A 27,296-nucleotide genomic window follows, 5' to 3' on the forward strand; every position below is an offset into this window, starting at 1 on the left:
CTGGGACAGAGGGTGTTGAAAGAAGGGTGTGTGTGTGTGTGTGTGTGTGAGAGAGAGAGAGAGAGAGAGAGAGAGAGAAGAGATAGGTAGATCAGAAGGAGAGAGAAAAGGACAGGGGATGAAGGTCACCCGAAATTGGAGAATTCAATGTTCTTGCCATTGGGTTGTAGACTACCCAGGTGGAATATGAGGTGCTGTTCTTCTTGGTTGCACTTGGCCTGGCAATGGAGGATGCTGAGGACAGACAGGTCGGTGTGGGAATGGGAAAGGGAACTAAACTGGCTTTTAACTGGGAGCTCTATTTCCCTCCACAGATGCTGCTTGACCTGCTGAGTTCCTCCAGCAGTTCATTTTTTTGCTCCAGATTTCAGCATCTGCAATCTCATGTGTCTCCAAGTATTTGTAACTGTCTTCATAGTGGAAAGCATTAAAAACGTACTAAAAATAGTTAGTAACCAAGAGAGCAAAATAGGCAAACTAATAAGACTCAGGACTGAGGAATCTGGGTCTGTTGATAGCCTGTGTTATCTGGCTCCAGCGATAGTGTTTGCTTTGGTTGCATTCTTTCAAATATCCCTAGATTCTGGAAGGCTTCAAGCAGATTGGAAACCAGTGACTGTAACACCATTACTCAAGAATGAAGGGAGAGAGAAATAGGGGAATACAGGCCAGCTAGCTTATATCAGTTATTGAGAAGATGCTGGAATCCATTATAAAGAAATGATAGCATGGCACTTGGAAAAGCACAACATGATTAGGCAGAGTTGATGGGGTTTTCTGAAAGAGAAATTGTGTATAACGAATTTCTTAGAAATTTTTCACGGCAAGCAAAGGGGAATCAGTATTCGGATTTCTTTAAGGTGATAGGTAATTTCATAAAGTAATTATTGCTACACTACAGGTAGGATGTGGTAGTAATTGAGAGTGCAGAAGAGATTCACCAGGATGATGCCTGGAATGGAGGGCTGTAGTTATAAGGAGAGATTGGATAGGCTGGGCTTATTATCACTGGAACATAGCAGGCTGAGGGGTGACCTTGTATAGGTTTATAAAATTATGAGGGGCATAGATAAGAAAGGGAGTCAGAATCTTTCTCACAGGGTAAGTGAGTCTGAACTGGAGGGCACAGGTTTAAGGTGAGAGCAGGGAAATTTGAAGGAAATCCAAGGGGTAAGTCCCCCCCCACCCCACACACATGCACACGCACACACGTGCATGCGCGCGCAGAGGGTGGTGAGTATCTGGAACGAGCTGGCAGAGGTGGTGGTAGAGGCAGATACAAAGTTTAAAAGGCATTTGGCTGGGTACTTGAATAGGGAAGGCATAGGACCTAATGCAGGCAAATGGGATTAGCATAGATAGATAGCATGGTCAGCATGGATGAGAGGGGCCAAGAAGCCCTTTTCTGTGCTGTACAGCTCCATGACTCGATGACTCTGTAAAATAAGCCAATTCTTTTGCACACTGAGCACAGGAAAACAATCTAAGGATGCCATTCATTCTTGTCGTCGAGCAGCTGCCAGTGTTTCTATGATGCCTGATGAACAGGTAGCGGGTAGTTTGTGAGGTGGTGCGCTCCTTCTGCCGCTTACACACAGCTTCTGTGTGTTCTAATGCATGGACTCAGTTTTCAATTTGAGTGGTCAGGAGTCAGTGGGGATGTTGCATTTCTTCAAAGAGGCTTTGAGCACATCCCTGAATCTTTTCTGACTCCACCTGGCAATCTCTTCCCATGACAGCACTCTGAAGAGACTGTTTTGGGAGTCTGGTGTCAGGCATGCGAATGACATAGCCTGCCCGACATAGCCATCTGAGAGTACCCAGAGCCTCAATGCTGGGGATATTGGTCTGGGAGTTTCCTCCTATCCTTTCAATGGATTAGGAGGCTTTGCGGAGACTCTGGTGGTATCTTTCATCTTTCCAGTGCCTTGAGTGCCTGCTGTAGGTGGTCGAGGTCTCAGAAACACATAGGAGAGCCAGGATCATTGCTGCCCAGTAAACCATGAGTTCTGTGGCAGGACTGAGGTCTTGATCTTCAAATATCATTTTTTGTAATTGACCAAAAGCCATGCTGGTGCATTGCAAGTGGTGGTGAATTTCATCATTGATGTGTTTGCCTTTGCTGAGCGGTGACTCCTGGAAGTAGTTCATGTTTTCCAGGCTTTCGATGAGAACCTTTGATAAAGGGGGCAGTGTGATGCTGTGGGGCAGGTTGGTGGAGGACATTTGTCTTGTGGACATTAAATGCAAGGCCCATCCTCTTGTGTGCTTCAATGAAGCGTTGATGATGGCTTGGAGCTTGGCCTCCGAGCATGTACAAACGCAAACGTTGTCTGAGTACTGCAGATCGACCCATGAAGTTTGAGTGACTTTAGTTCTGGAGTGTAGTTACCATATAATCATCCATGTCTTGAAAGAGGAATATATACCAGGGGCTCTCAGAGATGTTGTAATTGTGACCTCTGCCAGAAACAAGACTGCTGTCCGCCATAGAGAAAGCCTTCACCAGGGTGTTCCTCAACTGCCTTCTCCCAGTGACCAAATTTCAGTGTGGATTCTGTCCATTTAGTGTCACAATGGACACGATTGTCACGTGCAACTGCTCCAAGAGAAGTACAGAGAGCAGGATCAGGCCACTATGCGTGGCCTTTTTCAACTTCACTAAAGCCTTTGACTTTCACAATTAGGAATGACTGTGGAACACCCTCACAGAAATGTGTCCTTATTTTACGGTTGCTTTATGACAGCATGCAAGCTGTGATCCTAAGCAACTGGTTAACAACAAAACCAATCTTGGAGAAGACAGGTGGCAAACAAGGCTGCACTATTGCTCCAACACTTTTCTCAATCTTTCTCGCCACAATGTTGTAGCTCATCTCCAACAAACAAACTCCAACGACCTAATGGGAAACTGTGAAGGAGACGTATGCTTACCTTAAAAGAAGTTCACTAGATTGATTCCTAGGGTGAAGGGGCTGCCTTATGAGAGAAGATTAAGCAGATTGGGCCTATACTCTCTAGAGCTGAGAAAAACAGAGGTGATCTCATTGAAACGTAAGATTCTTTGGGAATTTTATGGGATTGTGGCAAAGAGGATGTTTCTGCTGGTGAGCTAGTCTAGAACTAGAAGCATAGTCTCAAGATGAGGGGTTGCCACCAGACTGGGATGAGAAGGATCGCAGTCAGGTGGCAACCCCTCTACTGTGAGAATTGTGAATCTTTGAAATTCTCCACCGCAATGCACCGTGGAGGCTGAGTCAGTAAGAGTGTTCAAGACTGATCATTTTTGGACTGGTTCCATTAATAATTTTTAAATCTGAGATCAGTAGGTGTTGCTAGCTAAAGGTATTAAAAGGTATGGTGCTGGTGTGGTTGAATGATGTTAGGATGCAGATCAGATATAATCAGTTTGAGTGGCAGAACAGGCTCAAGGGGCTGAATGACCTAATTCTATGATCTTTTTTAAAACCTTTTGAGAGGTATGGATTTCAAAAGTGTATTGTTAGAGTTTTTAGAATGCTAAAATTGCTACATTCTGTCCACATAAATAGATTAAAGGTGATGGGGAGACAGGGAACAAATAGGGAGCTATCAATAATCACTAAGCAAAAGATGTATTTCACTGTATGTTTCAATGTACATGTGACTAATAAAGATCTTATCTTATTATCTTATGTAAATAGATAGGTGGAATGGCAGTTTTTTATGGGGTATATGGGGAAGGTGATGCAGTGCAGATGCCATGAACATTTTCTAATTGAATGAATATCACAAATCATTTGCAGAATGGAAGTAGGAAAAAGATTATGCAGCTCTTGTCATTAAATTAAACATTTTTAAGTTGCATAGTTGCTTTCTTTGTTCCATTGTGATGAATTTATCTTTCTGGAGTTGTAGATTATTCCCATCCTTCAGGTGACAACTATATCATAGGCAACTCCCTTTTTGTTTACAGTATCATGACTTATTGTAGTACGCGATTTCTTACTGAAGAGTCATTTTAAAAAAAAGAAAATAAACTTGACTTGTCAACTTGAATTCATGTCTTTTAAATGGAGTGTAAAAATATTCCAACCCAGCTGCTTAAACTCTTGAAGTGAGATTGTAAGACCAATGGAAGAGTCAAACTTCCAAGGTCTGTAGTTTGCTTGCACAATGTGTCTTTCATTATGCCTGGGACTCTGTCAGACGAGGTGCAAGGCTTTCTTTTGATGTGTTGAATAATTCCATTTGGCTGCTGTGTTGTGGATTTTTTTTTAAATAATGAAGTTAATAATTTGAGAGTCTGTGCAATTTGCACAACACAGTATCCATGTGTTAACCCATTGTCCTCACCAAAAAAATCTATTCTGATTGTTCAAAAAGTTTCTGCTAAGGAAGGAAATGTGATGATGTAAGTGGTTCCTTGCAGGCTGTTACTAAACAGAAGCAATTATCCTCTATTCATTTAATCAGAACGTGTTCCAGCATGAAAAAAGGTTATTCAACACATCATGACTGCCATTATTTTTTCACAAGAGCCCCATAGTCAAGTCCACTCTCTTGCTCACTCCCACCTTCTTCTTGGGCAGTCCCTCAGGATTGAGGATGACTTGCATCCACTTCAGTTTTGTAGGTTCTGAGGTGACTGATGAGGCCAGTGTGGGACCCACAGACTTTTCCACAGATGGGGCAGGAAGTAGCTGACAGGATGGGTGGGTGGTGCGTGAGCTGCTGCACAGGTGCTCCCAATGCACGCACAGTCACTTTGAAGAAGCAGCATATATTTACACAGAGTCAAATGGCAGGTCAGAAGATTGGATAGAATATATATATATATGTATAAAGAAAAAACAAGGAACAACTGAAATATTAATAAGGAAAGTTACAGTATGAGATAAAGCTGGTCTGAAATATAAAACAGATTATAAGAGTTACTATAGAGATTAAAAAAAACAAAGTGAGCATTGGTCCAATAGAAAGTGAATCTGGGGAATTAATAATGAAAAACATGGAAATGGCAGGTGAATTAGGCAGCTATTTTGCATCATTGTTCACCATAGAAGATGCAAGTCACATCCCAGAAACGGGAATTGGAAGAAAGAGAGGAAGGAACTTGGGAGTGTAGGGGAAGTGGGGGGGGGGGTTGTGGGAATTATTCACCAGGAGAATTGTACTAAGCAAATTGTTAGAGCTGCCAGGCCGACAAGTCTTCAGGTCCTGATGGATTTCATCCTAAGGTCTTAAAAGAATTGGCAAGTGAGATAGCTGATGTGTTGGCTTTAACTTTCCAGAACTCCCGAGATTTGGGTAAGGGTCCAGTAGATTGGAAAATAGCAAATGTAACTCCTTTGTTCAAAAAGGGAGACAGAAAGCAGCAAACTGCAGGCCAGTTAACTTAATATCTGTCGTAGGAAAAATGTTAGAAGCTATTATTAAAGATGTTCTAGCAGGACACTTAGAAAAATTCTTGGTAATCAGGCAAAGTCAACATGGTTTTGTGAAAGGGGTGTCATGTTTGACCAATTTATTGGAGTTATTTGAAGAAGTAACGTGCTGTGGGCAAAGGGAACCAGTCCTATACATAGATTTCCAGAAAGCATTTGTCAAGGTACTGCATCAAAGGATGTTGTGGAAAATAAAAGTTCACAGTGTAGGAGATGATGTGGGCATGGATAGAAGATTCCCTAGCTAGTACGAAGCAGAGGATGGACATAATTGGGTATTTCCCTGCTTGGCAAGATGCAAAAAGTGGTGTGCCACATGAATCGTATAAAAGTAACTTGGATTGAGGCACCATAGGTATAGTAGATAAATTTGCTCACGACACAATGTTAGGTAGGAAAGTAAGTTGTAAGGAGGACATGAGGCTGCAAAGGAATTCAAATGAGTGGGCAAAGATCTGGCAAATGTAGTTTGATATGGGGAAATGGGAAATTGTGAAATTGCCCATTTTGACATGAAAAATAAAAAGGTGAGAGATTGCAGGATTCTGAGATGCCAAGTGATCTGTGTGTCCTAGTACATAATTGGCAAAAGCCTACAATGCAGGTACAGCAAATAATTAGGAAAACTAACAGAATGTTATTGCTTATCGTATGGGGAATTGAATTCAATAGTTGGGAAATTATGCTTCAGATATATAGGGCATTGGGGAGACCACAACTGGAATACTGCATGGGTCTCCTTATTTAAAGGATGATGATCATGTATTGGAAGTAGTTCAGAAAAGGTTTTCTAGATGAACACCTGGAATGGGCAGGTTGTCTTGTGAGGAAAGATTGGTCAGGTTAGGTTCCACGATACCTTTAACTTTCCTATTTTGCGAATACTTTCTAAATCCATGCTAAAGGCCTCTGCTTCATAAGTGATTTGTGGCAGAGAATTCAACATTCAAACCAGCTTTCATGAAGCTATTTTTTTTCCTGTCCTGCACTCCTTTTGGTGATTAGTTTGAATTTGCATCCTCTCATAACTATCTCACCAGTCATTTGAGATGACCTTGTTATTTACTGTAACATTCTACATGCAAAATAAAAGCTGCAGCTTCTCTGGTCTCTCTTCTGAATTGTAAACCCTCATTACTGGCAACCTCCCAGTGAATCAACATTGTATCTTTTGTATCCTATTTTCCTAGATATCTTGGGTATTGCTGAATTCAAATGGAGAAAAAATCTCATTATATCATTTCAACACATTCATTCCTTATATGATTGAGAAAATAGTTTGTGCTCTGACATTTATTTATCTACTCTCTCCTCAATGTTTTCTACTTTGTTGAATGCCTTAATTTCAAACTTCCCCATGGCCTCGCTCTTCCCTGTCCCTGTAACTATCTTCAGCCTTTGCAACACCCAGGTAACTTCAAGGTAATTTTAATTGCTCCACTGCTAGCAGCCATGCTTTCAGCTGCTGTGTCCCTTAGCTCTGAAATTCTCTCCCTCAGCCTCTCTGCCTTTCTTCTTAAAGCCTACTAGGGCCATGTTTTTGATCATCTAGCCAATATCTCCTAATGTAGCCCAGTGTCAAGTTTTACAAAAGAAAAATACTACGAATCTGAATTAAAAACAGTGCTGGAAATGCACAGTTGGTATCAGATGCTACTTGACCTGGTGAGCATTTCGAACATTTTCTGGTTTTATTACTGTGTAAGTTTTGTGTACTCCTATGAAGTGCCTTTAATGTTATACTACATTCAAGGTGCTATATAAATACAAGCTGTTGTTCTTTGATCATTTGGTATTCTGTTGATTGTCCACCATTGTCCCTGCTACCTCTTGCAATTTTTTACTTTCTTTTTTCAAGGCTTGTGGGTACTAGAGTTTTTGTTGCTCTGTTTGTTTACTGTCCTGTTTCTCCTAAGTTGCAAGTCATCCTCCCTCATTGCTGTGTTGAGATCGAGATTTATTCCATTGTCCTCAGTTCCAAAACCACCTTTCCCAGGGCTTAAGAAATGTGGAAGTCCTTGGTTTCCTTAGACTTCGCTTCCTAAAGTTTGTTATTTAATTGCTAATTCCTGATTGATTCCTTTTCTTCTCTTGTAATGGTGTCCTACACTATGGTCCTTGGTTTCTTATTTTTTTGTATATTAGGTGGACATAATCATTGAAGGAGCATTAAACCTTGCAAAGATGTGCCACTGGCCACAATTGGTATAAATGAACAACATGAGTGTGCTATCTATACTTTTAGATTTCTGGTGCTGGTCCTGGCTGGTGGTTTGCAGTTTGAATCTATCATAGATTCATAGTCACAGGGTGATACAGCACAGAAACTGGCCATTCAGCCCATTGTGTTCATGCTGACCACCAAGTACCCATCTTTACTAATCCCATTTGCCTGCACGTGGCCCATAGGCTTCTCTGCCTTGGTGATTCATGTGCTCAGCTAAATATTTCTTAAACGTTGTGAGTGTCTCTGCCTTCAGCACCCCCTCAGGCAGTGCATTCTAGATTCCAAACTCTCTCCGTGTGGGGGGGTGGGGGAGTAAATTCTTCCTCAGATCCTCTCTAAACCTCTTTCCCCTCACTAAACCCATGCCCTCTAATTTTAGACACCTTAGCTTTTTTCTTCTCGGTGAGAATCCCAGCTATTACTGCTTATGCAGGCCAACCCAGGAGACTCAGAAGAGCTGACTGCTTCCTTCAGAAGAGCAGCATGGCCTTCAGAGAGCCCCTTGAATAAGTAACCGTCATTTCAAAATCCGCTTCCCATCAAGGCAGATGACGAGGGCCACTTCCAAATTATGCGAGCATTATTGAATTACAGAATATTATCGTGCCATATTGTTCTTGTACTGTTTGATTCCAACATGGGCACGTCTACAAGTGGAAGAGTTGTTTGTTTCAGTAGAACTGCAAATGTTACCAGGTTTGCTGCTATTAAGGCACGTAGCATACAAGTTGTCAGGTTTGACATTCTTTTGAAGTGCAATGTCTTTTTTTTCCCCATTATGTATAACTTGCCTGTGAATTTTTCTTGAGAATTTTGAGATGTTATCAAACTGCAGTGTGATATGAAAAAAATGTCCTGATGTGGTCACCTTGTGACTGTAGCTGTTTGTGATACTGTTGGAAATCTGCTGTATTTTGGTGCTTTGTGGTGGCAATGTCTCAGTTACGGCTTGTAGTAGCAGACTAAAGTGTGAGTGCCAATTGTTTATGTAAATGCTAAATTGGGTGACAGTCCGAATATTCTTTTTAAATATCCTTTTGGATTTATGGAGCTCAATATTCACAACAGCTGTACGACTGTAGTCATGGGGCCAAGATGGCCTTGTAACTTTACAACTACTTTCAGCCTGAGCAAGAAAGTTACCAAGAGGTGAGGAGCTGCCATAACCTCAGGTCTGCTCACTTGTCGTGTGAATTAAACTGTTAATCTCATGAAATCCTTATTAAACTCTCCAGTAGTTTAAAAAAAATGCTGTCAGAGTGATACTGAGCTATAGAGCAGAATGGGTAACATCCCTAGTCTTTGCTGTTTAGTTGGTCTCAGGCAGGGCAGATAGGCCTCAGTATCTTTAAACTGGGAAGAAGAAGCCTTGGCTTTGGGTCCTGCTTCTTGCATTCATCCAGTGATCAATCTCCCTATCCCACAACTAGTGCAAAGTGAAAGTCTGTAGATGTTGGTTGAGAACAGAATCGCGCTTGTTTTTATTGGCTGATAATGCCATACAATCATAGGAAAAATGACTGTCAGTAAAATTGCAGAGAATCTGTGGAACTGGAATTTAGTATCTGGAGGAGAAAGGTAGAAAAGTGAATAAATTGGAGGTGTGTACCCTGTCAAGCTTAAATGGATATTTTTAAACTTTATATTTGAGGTTTTGCATTCTGTTCAAATAAGAAATAAATGGAATATGATATTGTTTTCAGTTTACTGAGGATCTACCCAAGGCTAATATCACTTTACTTTCCTCCCTGTCCCTTCCTTGGCTTGTTTCTAGCTATTAGAATATGTCGGCAAAGGGAAGAGCATAATGGACGTAGGTCTGGCACAAGCAAGACATCCCCTCAGCACCAGAAGTCATTACTTCGAAGTAGAGATAGTTGACCCAGGTGAAAAATGCTACATTGCTTTGGGATTGGCACGAAAGGTAGGTGGCACAAAAAAAACACTTTTTCTTTTTGTACTGTTATTAATGGTTATGCTAATCAAGGTTGAGGGGTATTCATGTTAGGAATTGCAACAGCCAGCATGAGCCCTAACTAGCCAAGTCTTCTCCTGTCCTCACAGTCCCAAAAGAGCAACCCCAGGTCATTGATGGAAATCATTGAGTTTCTGAGTGATGTTGCCAATTTAGCCTAAAAGCATAATTTAACCAGTTTCTGGATATATAACTAAATCCCAGATTGCAATGACGCTGAGCAACAATGAAATGCAATTAAAAGCTAGATAATCGTGGGTGCTTCGTGTAGGTGGACACTTTCACTGAAGGAAGCCCAGCTGCGTGGTTAGGAATCCTGCTATTTAAGACAGAAGGTCTGCAGTTTTGCTAAATGGAAATCCTACCATTTATTTTGAAATTCTTAGCTTAACCTCTTCTCTGAAGTTACAATTTTAGTAGCACCAAATGTTTCTGCTATTATTTCTTTTTGCACAGTACATCAACCCAACTCTTGAAGACATGAATATGCTCTAATTTGCTGAAGTCACTCTGTCTGTCAGATAAGGAACATAGAGCCATAGAGTTGTACAGCACAGAAACAGGCCCTTCAGCCCATCGAGTCCGCATCAACCACCAAGTCCGCATCGACCATCAAGCACCCACTTGCGCTAAACCTTTGCTGATCACATTTTATTCTCCCCACATTCCCATCATCTCCCCCCAGATTCTACCACTCAACCTCCACACTGGGGACAATTTACGGTGGCCAATTAATCTACCAACCTGAAGCAACACACACAACGCTGGAGGAACTCAGCAGGTCAGGCAGCATCTGTGGAGGGCAATGGACAGTCAACGTTTCGGGCAGAGACCCTTCATCTGCCCAGCACCACTCCCCAAGTATTTCTCCGCATGCATTGGTGCTGCTTCCTGCACCCATGTGGAGCTCGTCAATTTTATCAACTTTGCTACCAATTTCCACCCTGACCTCAAATTCACTCAGTCCGTCTCCGATGCCTCTTTCCCCTTTCTCGATCTGTCTCCATCTCAGGAGACAGATTATTCGCCGACATCTACTTCAGATGAAGGGTCTCGACCCAAAACCATTTATCATTACCATCTTTGCCATTCGTAATACTGCCAGGTGTTGTGTCATCCACAAATTTAGAAATTATGGCATGATTTCTCAAGTCTTAAGTCATCAATTTGGATCAATAAAAGCAATGGCACTAACACTCTTCCCAGGGGAACACCAGTGTTTGCCTTCCTCCATCTCAAAAGCAGCCATTCCCAATGACCCTCTGTTGTTCTAACTCTCTAACTGCCCTCATTCAACTTTCTGCAGTTACACTTCTCCAGACATATTGGTTATGATTACCTTGTATTCATTCCTTTCTTTTAGACAGCACTGAAAGCAATTGTGTCACTTGTCAACATGGTTTGCAATCTATCCCAGAAACTTTCTTTGTCGTCTCTGTCGCTGCCTCTTTGCAATTGAAAGAACACAGTTTCTCGTTTCTCTTGTAGCTCTGCTAAACAGTCCTTGAGCTGAAACAATAAATTTCTGTCTTCCTAGATACTGCCTGATCTGCTGGGTATTTCTAGCACTTTTTGTTTCTGTTTTAGACAATGATGGGGTGGGATGGTTGGGGGTGGGTGGTGATGAGCAGATGATGGATGCAGAGGACATTGGTACTGAGGAGAGGGATGGAGGTGTAATGAGTAACAATAAAAGTTAGAGGGGGCTTACCTAGTGGAACGTGGCTGCCTCTGACAGTAGTGGCCCAGGTAGGGTGGAACCCTTTAACCAGCCAACTCCATTTAACACCTGCTTCAGCGTTCTTGGGAGCTTGTGCATGCAGCAAAATTTTGTGTAAGTAATGTTTAACTTGCATATGTCAACTGGTGTGTCTTCACATGCTCAGCAGCATTTGAGCACACAAGTCATGCACACGGGTGTGCCAAGATCAATTCTAGCACACAGTCTTCTGCTTCAAGCATTAAAAAGGTCCTCTACCTTAAGCCTATGCCCTTTGGTTATTGGCGGTCTGCTCAAAAGCATGGGTCCTCTTGTTGAACCTGTCTAGTGCTTAAGTATTGCCTTCTTTGTTTCATAGAAGACCTCAGACCAACCAAATTCTGATTGTACCTAAAATTCTCCTGCCCTGGCTGCATTCTTGTGAATCTCTTCTGGATCCTCTGTTGTGCTATCACATCCTTACCATTGAGTGATGATCATAGCTGCATATTGCAGTATTTGTCCTGCTCTTTCATTCTATTCTTCAATCAATAATGACAAGTATCCCGTATGCCACCTTAAATGCAATCCAGATAGAGGTTCCCACTCACTTTGTCGACTTCCAGACGTTAGGGCTAAGGATATTTTGGAAAGGCAGGAAAATATTGTGGAGGGAGAGCAAGAGACATGCTTCATGCGGGAGCCAAGGGTAGGGAGAATATTAATAAACTTGAAAATTAGGAATCAGCACTGAAAAGAATAATAATCTGCAGCTGAAGGGGTAGCATCAGGGAGAAGGTACTCCTAATCTGTGAGCCATTTGTCGGAGCTTTGGATAGGATGTGAGTGTTTCCACAAGGAAAGGCTACATTTGAACAGGAAGGGGGCTAATAGACTGGGAAAAGATTAAATTGTGAAGTAACAAGTCGTTTAACTGTGAAGGGTGAGCAGATTTAAAATTAAGGCAATCAGAAAGATAAATGGAAACGATAACAGAATGCAGAATAAAGTATAATATTATTAGTAACTCTTGGAGCCCTAGAATTTAGATTTAAAAGAGTAGAATGATTATAATAGAAGTAATGAGTAGATCTGCAGAGAGCAGCTTGCAATGAGATGCCACCTTCCAGCGCCATCTTGCAGAAGATAATGAATTGGCAAATGGGTAAATTATAAAGGATCACTTAAACTGAAGGAATAAAGGCAATAAAAACAAAAAGAGGACTGTAGAAATTGCTAAGTTAAATATAGGAATAAATAATCATAAGGGGTTGGATGCAGAAGAAATAAAAGTTGAGGTAAAAAATCAAAATGAACAGTTACGGGCAGGAACAAGAGTAAGATAACACAATGAGGTCTTGCTTTAGACGAAATACCTGAGGGAATAGGAGTAGCTCTAAATACAAACTTGGGAAAAGACAAAAAGTTTGTTTTGCAAGTCTAAAAGTGTGGGAAGTAAAGTGGGGGTGTTAGAAACAATGATGTCACAGGAAGATGTAGATTTAAAACCACGAACAGAAACTTGGCAACAACGCCAGCAGGGGTGGAAAGTACACATACCGGGCATAATATTTTGAGGTAGGATGGAATAGGTAAGGAAGGAGGGGAGGTGTTGGCGGCACTGGTGAAGGAGGGAAAGCTACTATGGACAGGATTGACGTACACAAAGGAGGTGCAAGTGGAGTCAGTGTGGTGGGAGATCACAGATAAAAAGAAACTTTTACATATGTGGGATTGTACTAGGGAGCTAATTGTGGAAGGGAAGTGGCAGAGGAAATCGGTAAACAGAGCAAGGAAATGACAAAATTACCGTTCCAGGAGATCTTAATGACCCACTTGCTGACTGGCACAAGGAAGGAATAAAACAGAAAAGAGAATGGAATTCCTGCTACGTGTGTAGGTCTCCTTCCCAGAACAGTGTGTCCGTGATGTGACAAAGAGGCCTGACTAGCTCTAGTGACAATTAATGCTACTGATTGGATAAGTGACTTAAATGTGGTGAGTGTTAGAAAAGCAAACAGAAAAGAATGTCAAAGGTCCAAATTTGAAAGGGAAAGGTTAGTACAAAATCAAGGGCAGATTTTAGCAAGACTAGTGAGTTAAAGTAAAATGGAAGGAAAATTGACACACATTCCATTACAGACCTGCAAAATATATACCATTTGAAAATGGTAATACCTGCACTCCATTTCCTTTGTATCTGTAACACTGTATTCTGCATTCTGTTATTGCTTTTCCCTTTGTACTACCTCGATGTGCTTATATTTTGAAATGATCTGTCTGACTGACATGCAAAACAAAGTTTTTACTGTACCTTGGTACATGTGACAATAATAAACCAATTACTAATTAAGCAGTATATTTTGGATTATAATTGGTGGATGTGTGTGTCTGTTATAAAGGTTTAGCATAACTAGCTTGCTATTGTACTCTGTGCCTCCATTGCTTCAGCTGAGGATCTTTTTAAATGTTATCAAATTGTCTGCCACCTTCGAAGACTTAGGTACATGAACCTACAGATCTTTCCATTCCTATACTCTTTTTAAGATGGTAGCATTTGCTTCCCCTCATTATTCAATTAAATTGTTTCTCACAGTTTGTGTAGTGTAGTGGTTAAGTTATTGGACTAGTACCAGAGTTCTGGACCATTGATCCTCAGCCATAAGTTCAGATCGCACCATTACTAGCTGGGGAACATAAATTCAAGTAATTAAATAAATTTGGAATAAAAAAAATTGCAAGTCTCAGCGACGGTGACCAGGAGACAACCAGGTTGTGGTTTAAAAAGACCCCATCTGGTTCACTGGTGTCTTTCAGGGAAGGAAATGTGCCATCCTTAGCTGGTCTGGGTATATGTAACTCCAAACCCACCAGTCGGGTTGATACTTAATTTATTTCAGAGGCGATTAGGATGGGAAATAAATGCTGGCATTGCCAGCGATATCCACATCCAGTGAACAAGCAATTTTAAAAATATAAATAAATAAAATTAGAGTACCATGTGCCGTCACTTTTCACCAGTCTATGCCTTCCCAGCAAATCCTCAATCAACTTTAGGCAGGCTGCCCTTGCTGTTTGGTTTATTCCTCTGTTTGTTTGAAACAACAGGAATGTAACATTAACTCAGTATTTGCTTAAATGAACTGACTGCAACCATGTTCGTAATACAGCAAAATATGGTTTAGAGCAACATAACTTATCTCATCTGAATTTTTTCCCGCAGTGGTAATTCATTAAAGATATTAAAAGTTCAATCCCTATCACAGCAGTTGGGGAACTTGAATTCAGTTTATAGCATTTTTTTTGTGGGTTTATTTAATTATCAACAATGGTGGCATAAAGTGATTGGATTATCATAAATTCCATCTGGTTCACAAGTGTTGTTTAGGGAAGGAAACTTGCCAGCCCTTACCTGGTCTTGCCTACATCCCTCAATGTTCACTGCTGAGAAGGACGTGAACAGTAGATGCACAGGAAAAGCACCTGCAAGTTGCACCCAATCTTGACTTGTAAATACATTGCTGTTCCTTCACTGCTGGGTCTAAATTCTGGAATTCCTACACCACGGCAATGTGGGAGTGCCTTCTCCAGAAGTACTGCTGTGTGCAAGGTGGCACCATGCCACCATCTTTTAAAGGGGCCATTAGGGATGGACCTTGAGCACTGCATGAAATAATTTAAGGAAATGTTAAAAATTCTCTCTTCCCTGTTCCCAACCACCACCACCAGCACTGCTACCCCTGCTGATTACGGTCAGCAAAGCCGTTCCATAACTATTTTCACATTTGATCCCTCTCACTATCTATATTTCCACTTCCAGCCTCCCTACAAATCCCTGTCACAGGCTGCTCTTCCCACACTTTATTACCTCCTTTCCCATAACCAAATGCATTCACTATTCAGCGTTATCACTGCCTTTCTTCCCCTCCACCCCAGTTTACAAAATGAGAGCCAGTTTCCAACCCATCCACTTCAATGGGAATACTGTAGATAATATGAAGTCTCTTAAGGGAGGAAAGAATGCATAAATAGTTAAGCGAAATTTGGCAAATTGATCACTGGGTTGCCAGATGGGAACTTTGAACCATTAACATAAAGTTGTCCCAAGTCAAATTCTACTTCTTCTTCATTGAGTATACATGTAGAAGTTGAGGTACAGATCCGTCTTGATCTGATTGATTAGTGGAACAAGATTGAGGAGTTGAATGGCTTCCTCCTGTTCATGTAATGTTATAAATGGAAAAGAAAATTAGCTACAGACTGTTTCTAGGCAGAGCAAAAAGATGCCTTTGGAAAAATAAACATATTATGCTTCCAGATTTTCTTACCACTTTCTGCTAAAATGTCATCCTATTTATTTTTGGAGTATCACATTTTAAACAGTGGAAAATATTGCAGTACTTTTAATTTTGACAGTTTCTCCTCTGACTTTTCTCCTCTCCAGTCTCCTTTACCAAATACATTGTCTCCTGCTGTGGTGCAGTCCTGCAGGTGACAAGCTCCTACAGCCAGACAGTGACACAAGTGACAAATTTCTGCAGTACCGTCTTGTAGGTAACCAGCTCCTGCTGCGGTAAAGTTCAACGAGTGACAAACTCCTGCTGTCATGCGGTGCCTACATTTACTGATAAGACAAAACTCAATGCAGAAAATAAGTTGTAAAGGAGAGGAGAAGAGGTATAGGTAGGTTACAGGAGTTGCCAAATGGAATATAGCGTGGTGAAATGAGAAGTTGTCCACATTGGTTGGGAAAACTGAGAAGCAGAATATTATTTTAAAACGTGATAGAGTAGGAAATCTATTCAGAAGAAGCCATGTTGTCTTGAACAGTGACTCACACCAGAGTTAAAATACACAGTATAATAAGCAATTTTGAACGCAACTGCTGTGTTAGCTGATACAGAGTGATTGGCAATTAAAGGAGTCCTGCTACAATCATATAGGGCCTTGGGGAGACCAAGTCATCATCATTCCACTGTTTGGCCAATTACCTAAATTTATATTCTAAGAACAACTCCATTCTGTCCTTTCCAAGTAACTGGTACCATTAGGCTTTGACATCCTTCCCAAAGTGTAGTGTCTAAGAATACATAGAACATTACAGCACAGTACAGGCCCATTGGCCCACAATGATGTGCTAACATTTTATCTTGCTCTAAGGTCTATCTAACCCTTCCCTTCCACATAGCCCCTTATTTTTCTATCATTCATGTGGCTGTCTAAGAGTCCCTTAAATGTCCCTAATGTACTTGCCCCCACAACCTCTACCAGCAGTGTGTTTCACGCACCCACCACTCTGTGTGGGGGGAGAAAAAACACTTACCCCTGATATCCCCCTTATACCTTCCTCCAATCACCTTAAAATTATGCCCCCTCGTGTTAGCCATTTTTGCCCTAAGAAAAAGTCTCTAACTGTCCACTCGATCTATGCCTCTTATCATCTTGTGCACCTCTATCAAGTCCCCTCTCATCCTCCTCCTCTCCAAAGAGAAAAGCCCCAGCTTGCTCAACCTATTCTCATAAGATATGCTCTCCAATCCAGGCAGCTTCCTGGTAAATCTCCTCTGCACCCTCTCTAAAGCTTCCACATCCTTCCTATAATGAGGCGACCAGAACTGAACACAATACTCCAAGTGTGGTCTAACCAGAGTTCTCTAGAGCTGCAACATCACCTCTCAGCTCTTGAACTCGATACCCCGACTAATGAAGGCCAACACACCATACGCCTTCTTAACAACCCTATCGACCTGCGCGGCAACCTTGAGGGATCTGTGGATGTGGACCCCAAGATCCCTCTGTTCCTCCACACAGCTAAGAGTCCTGCCATTAACCTTGTATTCTGCTTTCAAATTCGATCTTCCAAAGTGTATTACTTCACACTTTTCCAGGTCAGACTCCATCTGCCACTTCTCAGCCCAGGTCTGCATCCTATCAATGTCCTGTTGTAATCTACAGCAACCTTCTACACTATCTACAACACCACTAACCTTCGTGTCATCAGCAAACTTACTAACCCACCCTTCCACATCCTCATCCAAGTCATTTATAAAAATCACAAAGAGCAGGGGTCCCAGAACAGATCCCTGCGGAACACCGACCTCCAGGCAGAATACGCTCCATCTAACACCACCCTCTGTCTTCTATGGGCGAGCCAATTCTGAATCCACATAGCCAAGTTTGGATCCCATGCCTCCTGACTTTCTGAATGAGCCTTCCATTAGGAACTTTATCAAATGCCTTACTAAAATCCATGTACACCACATCCACTGCTCTACCTTCATCAATGTGCTTTGTCACATCCTCAAAGAATTCAGTCAGGCTTGTGAGGCGTGACCTGCCCCTCACAAAGCCATGCTGACTGTCCCTAATCAGCCTATGCTTCTCCAAATGCCCATAAGTGCTGTGTCCAAGAATCTTCTCCAGTAATTTGCCCACCACTGAAGTAAGACTCACTGTTCTGTAATTCCCAGGGTCATCATTTGCCAACTTCCAATCATCTGGCACTACTCCTATGGCCAGTGAGGACGCAAAGATCATCGCCAAAGGTGCAGCAATACACCACAATACCTCAACTGGAATATAGTCTGTGTTCATGAAGTTTTATTAACTTCCTTACTTTGCATCGTATCTTTATTTGTAAAGCAAAGGATCTTGAATGCTTTTTTAAGCAGGCTTCTCAACTTTTCCTGCCATCTGTAAAGTACATCACAAGATCTCTCTATCCCTTTACACTTGTACTATTCAGTTTATATCACCTCTCATCATCATGTCAAAAAAAACTTCACACCCTCTTGCCTTAAGTTGAACCTGCTGTGTTTCTGCCCATTTCATAGCTGCTTCTGTCCTTATGAGGTATTTACTATTCCCTCAACACTGATTTCTGAGTTTTGTGATATCTGCAAACATTAAAGTTCTGCCCTTTGTACCCAGTTCAAGTCACTAATATATCAAATAACACCCCAAAAGAACACCACAGTCTACTTCCTTCCAATCTGGAAGAACTACTACTTTCTGCTTTCTAGCCCTTAGCTGATTTTTTTATCCATTGGATAGCTATCCCTTAATCCCATGGATTTTAATTTTGTTAATAAATCTATTAGTATGTGATGCTTTATATATAAAAAAAAACACCCTTATACACAATATTTACTGCATTGCCCTCATTGTTACTTCAAAGAATTCAATCATTAGTCAAACCTTGTTAACAATTCCCTGCAGGGTTTCATTTAACAACCCATAATTTTCCACATGCCAATTGATTTTGTAATGGGTTCCTGCCTGTAATGTTTTCCCACTAATACCATTACCACTGTTTCTACTTCTTAGACAGTCACTTAAAGTTGATTTTATCCTTCTCGCCCCTTTTTTTAAATGGGGAGAAAGATAAAATCAACTTTTATCCTTCACTATCACCAGTTTTCGAGTCCTGTGGCACCACTTCCAAATCTGGGTGGATTGGAAGATTGTGGTCAGAACCTCTGCATTTTCGATCCCTCTTCCCTGTCACGACTAAGTGAGTTGTCTACTTTAAGTACTGTCAATCTTGTAAGTAACTCTTCCAGCCAGGAAAATGAAGCTGTTATTGAGAAGCTATTGTTAAGCATTTTATAACAAGGCACTTAGAAAATTTCAAGGTAATCTGTCAAAATCAACATAGTTTTGTGAAAGAGAAATCATATTTGATCTTTGAAGAAATAACATGCTGTAGATATCAGTGGATATACTATACTGATACTATCTTTAGAACCTCAACCCTTTTCATACTTGCATCATCAATCCCAATGTGAACTATGACTCTTACTGTTCCTCTTCCCACAACTGGTTTGGGTAGAAAGGGACAGGAATTGGCTCCTGGTGGCACAGTTGGTCTTGTGCTATAAGAATTTAATTGATCAATGCCACCTACTACCAGTATCTTATTTTCCCCCAATATTTCCTTAATACTCAGTGGCCTGGAATATCACATGCTCAATCTTTCTGTTTGAGCCAGTTTTCTGCTATCAACTCGTGCTGGGGTACTGTTGTATCAGTGATTTCTGCTGGGGAGTGCTGTTGTGTAGATTAACTAGTGGGTTGAAGGGGGTATATTTAATTGAAGAATTTGTACTTTTAGACTTGGATGATAAAATAGCTTTAGAGCATCATTTCAAGTATTCTGATTCCTGTTTGGTGTGGAGGCAGGAGGTACGGGGAACTGGCAGTTGTCTCTCTGGTGTCAGCATCACTAATGATCTAGGGAGAACAAATCAATTTGGAAATCAATTGCTGCTGCTGCTGGCAGTATCTTGAGTACATCTCAGTAGTAGTAATCACCTCTTCCTTTGAGTGACGTTGGAACATGCTCAGTAAGCCAGTCAATACAGTAGACAGGATTTGTGCCTCAGTTTGTAGATGCTTCTCCAGAAATGCTAAGGTACTTCAGGCAGACAATTAAAGCACTGAAGACTGGCAAATTGACTTGTAGAATGTACTGATCTCACTGGCTTGCCACTGATCTCCTGCAATCATGTCTTGGAACCAGAGGTAGACTTTAATCAGAAGCCAAGGCCTAGAAGGAGTCCAGGGAGCAATGTTTTCAGTCACTACACAATTTTGGGGGCAGTTATCTGCTTTCCTGGTGACATCTTGTGGACAAAGTTGATTTGAATTGTAATGTTGGAAATGTAACAGCCAATTTACACATTGCAAGGTGCCACAAACAACCAGGAATTAAATTGCTTACTGATTTGTTTCAGTGATATCAATTAGAGAATAATTGTTGGTCGGTCCACTAAAGACAACTTCTTTGCTGCCCTTCAAATAGTTCTATCTTTTACATCCATCAGAGACAACAGACGGGGCCTCAGTTTAACTCCTCATCTGAAAGCGGGTCTCTCCATTAGTGCAGTGCTCATTCAGTACAACAGTGGGAATATTAATCTAGATTATGTGCTTAAATCTCTTGAGTGGGAATCATATTCCATCTAGTCAATTTTCCAGCAAGATCACATTTCCTCCACAAATCCTAAATATAGAATGGATTTGGATTTTTTTCTTTGAAATAATGGTACTTCCAGTTTTTTTTCCATACAGCCCCTGTGCTCTGCTGCTAGAGGGCACTGGATTTAAGGTGGTGGCAATGAAGCAGACTGCTTTTAAATGACTTAAATTATTACTCTGCATAGTGAAGATTGTCTTGATTAGGAACATCATTTAAAAAAAAATCAAATTTGAATGATACTAGTGTTGGGGGTTTAGATTAAATCAAAATGTTGTCAGTGCTCTAAATGTGTATCTGCCTAACTGAAAGTGGATAAGTTGCCACGTGAACCAGTCTGAATTTCATATTTAACATGTTAAAGCAGAAAGTGCTGGAAATACTCAGCAGGTCAGTCTGCATCTGTAAAGAGGGAAACATTTCAGGTCAGTTATATTATTGATTTGAAATATCAACTGTTTCTCCACAGATGCCACCTCACCTACTGATTATTTCCACAAGTAAGTGAAAATCCAAAAAAAACTACAGAGGCTGGAAATCTAAAACAAAACCAGGATATGCTGGAAGTACCTGTGGGAAGAGAAACAGTCAACGTTTCAGGTTGGAGAACAGTCTGTTGACACTGTTTCTCTTCCCACAGGTGCGACCTGACCTGCTGAGGATTTTCAGCATCTTCTGTTTTGTTTTCAATTTTCTGAATGTGCAGTATTTTGCTTTTAATGGAACTGCATTTTTGGAGCAGTTTAATGTCTTCAAAACTCTTGCAGAATACTTACTATCTTGAACTTTGACTCGAGAGGAACAGTGTGTGACACTCATGGTTTCCTTGCTATGGACTGGTGCCAAGCCTAAGAGTAACAAGTGCCACTAGCAGAACGCATGATTTAATTGACAATGGGAAATGACAAAGCACATTTATTATTGTTGATTCTTGCATTTATTGGTGTTTTGTAACCACACTCAATGTTCTGTAGTTGGGGTCCTTGGCCTTTCGCCTCACACTAGTCAAATGTTAGTGTCCTGGCACAATTTGGTTTCTGAGAAGTTTCCTTTCCATTTAAAAATGTTTCCAGATGGCCCAGAAATTAATGCAGATATCACCACTGTTGATAATTTGCCCAAGAAGTGCAAATCTGATTCCTCTTTTCCATGTATATATTCCAAATAATTAAAGTTGCTGGCAGTGAAAGGCTTGGCTAGAGAGGGGCGAGATTGTCAGATGACTGGGCAAAATTGAGAATTCACTGTAATCCTAATGATAATGAACCAGCAGAACATAGTAAGATCTTGTTTTGTATCATTGTTAAATATTTATATAAAAAATGTTAATCAGTAAGTTGGCCAAGTTTTATAGGGGTTTTACTTTTAGCTTTTTTCTCTTTCATTGACTAAAACCCAGTCTATTCAAATACTATTTTTAAATGTAACTACATTTTTATGTTTTTAATCTCAGTTCATTGAAATTTAATTTTAATTTATTGAAATTGTGCAGTAAAGATATTTTGATATTCTGCCTCTTGAGGGTGGAGTTGGGGAATCTCCAGTCCAGAGCTCAGTTTGTGTCCACAGTGCAAGCAATGGTTTGAGTCTCAAAGGGCTTTGGGTGGCTTCACAGAAAATCTGAAGTACTACTAAGGCAAGGACTCTGAACACAGTCTGGAGATGAATGATTTATTTACAAAAGATGAACGTAGGAAAAGGGTAACAGGGATAATACACACACACGCACAGTTTATAGTGAGCATGGGAAAATCACAATGGGTTAAAATATATGCACGCACATGCACACACACGCACACACACAACGAACTAGGTACAGACAATCAAGGAAAAACAATGCGATACCCACCACTCCTTGACTCAGTCCTACCAGGGACACTAACTAAAACGCTCCCAACCCTTTAACAGTGCGCACCTCACCAATGATTTCTCCAGCGCCGTCCCACGGTCCTTGGCCTGGAGTGAAGCAGGGTGATCCCTCAAAGGTCGCAAAGAGGAAGAGCCAAGCACATGTGGCACTCTTTATAGGGCTGGAGGGTCCAGCCCAGGTAATTTACAGAGGCCAATGGCCCGGTGCCAGCGAGGACTAATCGATCACAAAGGCCAATGGCCCAAGGCCAAGTACAAAGGTGCTTAAAGGGACCAATGGTCAGGTGTGCACTGATGGGTGGGGTGGAGCCAAACCTTGATCGGCAGTGGTGTGTCTTCCGACCAGGTAGCGGGCAGTGCTGTGACGTGACAGCCACGACCCTCCACAATACAGAGTCCTAAAGGGCTTTGGCTGGCTTCGCAGAAAATCTGAAGTACTACTCAGGATTTTCCATCCAGTGACTTTTTAATAGGAAGAAAATAACATGCAATCCATGGTTTTCTGAGAAACTGTCCACTCCTGTATAAGACCTTACTGGTGGTAGTGGCCATCAGATAATTCTGCCCTCTTTGTCCAGTGTCAGATGCTGCTCAACATGCTTGTTTTATTTTCATTCACGGAGAATCAGGTGCATGAAACACTAGAATAAATTAAACCTCTTCCATTGGCTCCCTATGTTACTGGTTGAAGGGAGCAGAAGATGACCATCCCATATGACTGCTTTATTTAGGCATCAGTGCAGTATTAGAAGTGCTTTGGACTTGCTCAGGTGGTAAGATCGACAAAGTAAAAGTGCCAGATTCATTTAAGGCTGTTTCCACACCTCACCCTGTGTAAAAAGGGGTTAAAGTTTCACTTGAAAGGAGTGTTTGGACCCTGGATAGTGGGAAGTAAGGAAGTGAAAGAGCAGTTTTGTTTCCAGCAAGAGAAGGTTCTCTAATCAGCCTCCAAAGCATCTGGTGCGTGGCTCCTAAAGCTGTTTCCCACTATTAGGGAGAGTGCCAACAGTTCCAACACGAACATCATATTTAACTAATCTGAGAATGTTATTTCTAAGATATTGCAGACATGGGGTTCACCAGAATTGCAGTTGATTCTACACTTGAATTTCAGAAAATTTTTGAAATGCTTCCATGTTGGTGATTAATGATTCAATAAGTTGTCACAGATGAGGGGTTTAAAATCTGGTGCTCGAGACATATTTGTTTTAACAACAGGAAACAGAATAAGTAGGATATCTCACATAATCCTCGTTATGTGTAACGGCCACATTCACAAATCCCTTCATCCACTTTTCCTTCATTCACCTACCTAATCTAATCTTGAATGTTGATACAGTTTCTTCCTCAACTGTAAAAGCCTGTAAGTGAATTCCAAAGTCTTGTGACTCTGTTGTTATTATTCTGAACTGAATCTCTTATTAATCTTGTGTCTTGCGTCTCTTGTTTTGGGCCCTTAAATGTTAAAAAGCAGTCTGCTGCTCACCCAGTCTTTCGTAATTTTAAGTGCATAATCATGTCATCCCTAATCTACATTGTTCCACCAAGATGTCTGTCTGTCTGTCTGTCTTACAGTAAATGAAAATCAAAAAAACTGCAGATGCGGGAAATCTGAAATAAAAACAGATAATGCCAGAAGCACTCAATGGGTCAGGCAACATCTGTGGAAAGAGAAACAGAGTTAATGTTCCAGGTCAAAGACTCTTCATCAGAACTGTCTGCTGCTTCAGATGTTAACTCTGTTTATCTTTCCACAGACACTGCCTGACCTGGGAGTTTCCAGCAATTCTTGCTTTTGCATCTGTCTGTCTGTTTCTTCAGACCAGGATTCCAAATGAAGCTGCATTAAATTTGCAATACCTTTCTATAGGACTCATAATGGCACTGCAGAATGTCCATCTAATTTTATACAGGCTTATTATTGGTTGTTATGTTCTGTGTCTCTTAACGTAAAATCCAAATTCAGTGAGCTTTTTGGGCAGTGTTGTATCCTGTGAGCCTAAACCCAAACTCCATAGTGCGGAGTCTACTTAAGAGCTTAACTACTGCTTTGTTTTGACATAAAAATGCATCTTCTTGCACTCAGTAACATTCAATTCCATCTGACACTTTTTGGTACATTTCTTATCAATATCCATTCTCTGTTTCCTTTTTATCTTTTACCCCCAAGTTCCAAGTCAATATATATCAAAAACTGCAGTAGTCTGGTGTTAACAAATTTTGATACTGCATATCCAGAGCTGTATCCAAACTATTAATGAACACAGGTGCCCCACAGCTGACCATTGAGGGATCTATCAGGTTACAACCCCTCTAATTTTTCTTCTATGTTCTGGTTTGTTACCATATCAATACTCCCTAATGTTTTACAATAAGCTCCCATGTGCTACCTTCTGACCCAGGACAATTCAACCAGGTTTTGCAAATATTAACTATCCTGCTTGCTTATAGCAAAAAAAGGACCATTTCACTATCCTTTACATTGGAACAAGGTGCACTGAAATAGTTCAAAAGCATGAGACTCGGTTACATGTGTTAAACCAGCATCTTGACCCTTCTTCCCGTGTACGTTTTTAAATATTTGTTGCCAAGAGGAAAAGAAATAACCAGTGTCAGATGGAGACAAGTTTTAAATGCAAACTTCAAGATAGATTCATAGTATATAGCACAGCAGGAGACCATTTGACCAAGTCCGTGTGAGCTCTTGTGGAAAACAATCCAATTAGTGCCCCTCCTCTGCCATTACTCCATGCCTATGCAATATTTTTTCCTCCTTCAAGTACTTATCCAATTTCATTTGGAAAGCTACTATTGAATTTGTTTCCACCACCCTATTGGGCAATACATTCTAAATCCCAACCACTTGTGTGAAATAAATAAACTTCTCGTCAAATATGTTCGAGCTTTTTGCCAATCAGCTTAACTCATGTAAATTTACAGTCTAGAAGGAGGTCATTTGAGCCAGCACGTCTGCCCTGACCAAAATAAAAAGCTATCCAGCCTAATTCTAGTTTCCAGCTCTTGTTAGATTATGGTTTTTCAAGCGCTTATTAAGATGCATTTAAAATGAATTGAGATTTTCTCCCTTCACCTTCATTTCAAGCAGTGTACGAAATCACTCTTCAAGTGAAAAGAATTCTCTTCAATTCTTTTCTAATCCCTTGACCAATTGCGCTCCTTGCACCCACCCACCCACCACCCCCAACCCAAGTCAGTGTATTCTGTTAATAGAAATAGAGCCTTCCTTTTCAGGATTTGCCTTAAACAAATCTGCACTGAATCCCCTTTATTATTTGGTACGTGTCCAAGTAGCTGTTAATTTTCTCCTGGATAAATGATGTTTCCCTACAGCCAGCATTAGATTGACTGGACAAGTTTATCCTTCTCTCCTTTTTTTTTGAACAAATTTGTAACATTTACAGTCATCTCCATTCCTCTTGCACCATCCCTGCATCTAAACAGAATTAGGAGATTGGGATTGGTAACTTTTTCTTTGAGAAGAGAGGTTTCCTAAAATAGATATGCTGTTGTGGAAGTAATATTTTTTTAATATAAACTCTGACTCTATTTGGAAGATGGGAATTGTATTAGTAACATGTTCACATGTACTGTAAGTGTTTCTGATATATGCATAGTCACTCAGCACAGAAAAATGCCCTTCAGCCCCATGTCCACTTTGACCCTCAAACACCCACTTCTGCGTACCCTACATTCCCATTTACTGTGAGTGGCAAAATGGTCCTGCTAATAGATTTTTGCAGTTCCAGTAAACAATGGATATAGATTGGATTTAAACAGAAAACAAGTAACTGGTTAAATTGTTCCTGTTTTCCGGTGCGTTGTTTGGAGGTGACACTAATATTAAATACAGCGAATCAAGGTGAAGGTATATTAGGGAGATGTAGGTTTTGCAAATTGTATTCTACTCTAATCACCATGATCAGCCTAGTGGTAACATTGCCTGTGGTGTATGAGCTTGGTGGAATGCAGGTCAAAAGAATGAGGAAACTGATACGCAGGCACAAACTATACATGTAAAACTTTCAGGTGCCCAAGTGATTTGCATTTCATTCCAGGAGATAGTTGAACAATTCTGCAGGATTTGGAATTCTATTCATTTATGCAAAATTTTAACAGTAGAATGATTGAGCCTGGCAACATAAACCCTCCAGATCTTTTTGTGATTTCCTCCTTTTAATCATTCTCACATAAATCTGTCTGCACAATCATTTTTTCTCTTTCCATGTTTTTGTACTCAGCTCTCTTCATGCTTGTAATGGCGTCCTTATTAGCTAAGGTATGGAGGTACTGCTTTCTAGAAAACACAATTCTACAACTCCTGATTATTCTTCTGCCACAAGGCCTAATTGCTTCCTGGCCAGCCTGTTTATCAGCCTGCTGGCTGACTTGCCATCCTCCTTGGAGTGAAAAAGGCTCCACAAAGTACTTTAGCCCCAAGCTAGGTGTTATTTCAATAGAATAGAATAAGGCCATTGATGCAGGGTGCCAACGCAGGTTAAAAAAGTGTAGGAGAGAAGATGAGGTAAATGCAATGGCATTTAGCTGGTGAAAAGGGCCTGAATGAAGAAAAGAATACTGAGGGAGTCTTGAAGTCCCAAGTTAGAGAAGGACTCGGGTGCACTGAATCTTGATTTGAGCAGAAAGAATTTATTAGTTCAATCATTTGCAGATTATAAGAGAAGTGCAAAATACAAAGAAAACTGACTGAAGTGGTAATGGTGGCATTAAAAAACTGCACAAGTTTGCAGTGGAGAGAAGCTGAAATTGAGTATTAGATCAATTTTTATTGTGTTGTGTTTTTGGCTAAAAAAAATCCTGCTTCATTGAGTATTTGGGTGAAAAAATAAATCATTCGTGGATGCATGTGTTCCTTGCATCCCATCCAGGAGTGGGACAGAAGTGCTTGAAGAGCTTCCTAGCAATGGGACCAGGATGTAGATACTGAAAAGCAAGTAACAGTTCTGTTGAGAAACAATTGAGTAAAGTGTGACTAGTAATTAGAGTAGGTGTGTGCAGGACAGCTAAGATTAGGCGATTAATCAAAGGTCAGTGCCTTCATGTGATGTGGCAGAAACAATAATTTTAAGATTTGATTTTTTAAA

General features: G+C 40.8%; 1 protein-coding gene across 2 annotated transcripts in view; it reads left to right on the forward strand.

Moving 5' to 3' along the window:
* The window catches only part of spryd3 (SPRY domain containing 3), a 167,166-nt gene that overhangs the window by 76,683 nt on the left and 63,187 nt on the right, over positions 1 to 27,296 (forward strand). For both annotated transcript variants that reach the window (XM_052009724.1, XM_052009723.1), the window contains exon 7: positions 9,428 to 9,577. In XM_052009724.1, coding sequence (XP_051865684.1) covers positions 9,428 to 9,577 — 150 coding nt within the window. The remainder of the gene's footprint in view (positions 1 to 9,427; positions 9,578 to 27,296) is intronic.

The sequence above is a fragment of the Pristis pectinata genome, chromosome X, assembly GCF_009764475.1.
Source record: "Pristis pectinata isolate sPriPec2 chromosome X, sPriPec2.1.pri, whole genome shotgun sequence".
NCBI classification, from domain to species: domain Eukaryota; kingdom Metazoa; phylum Chordata; class Chondrichthyes; order Rhinopristiformes; family Pristidae; genus Pristis; species Pristis pectinata.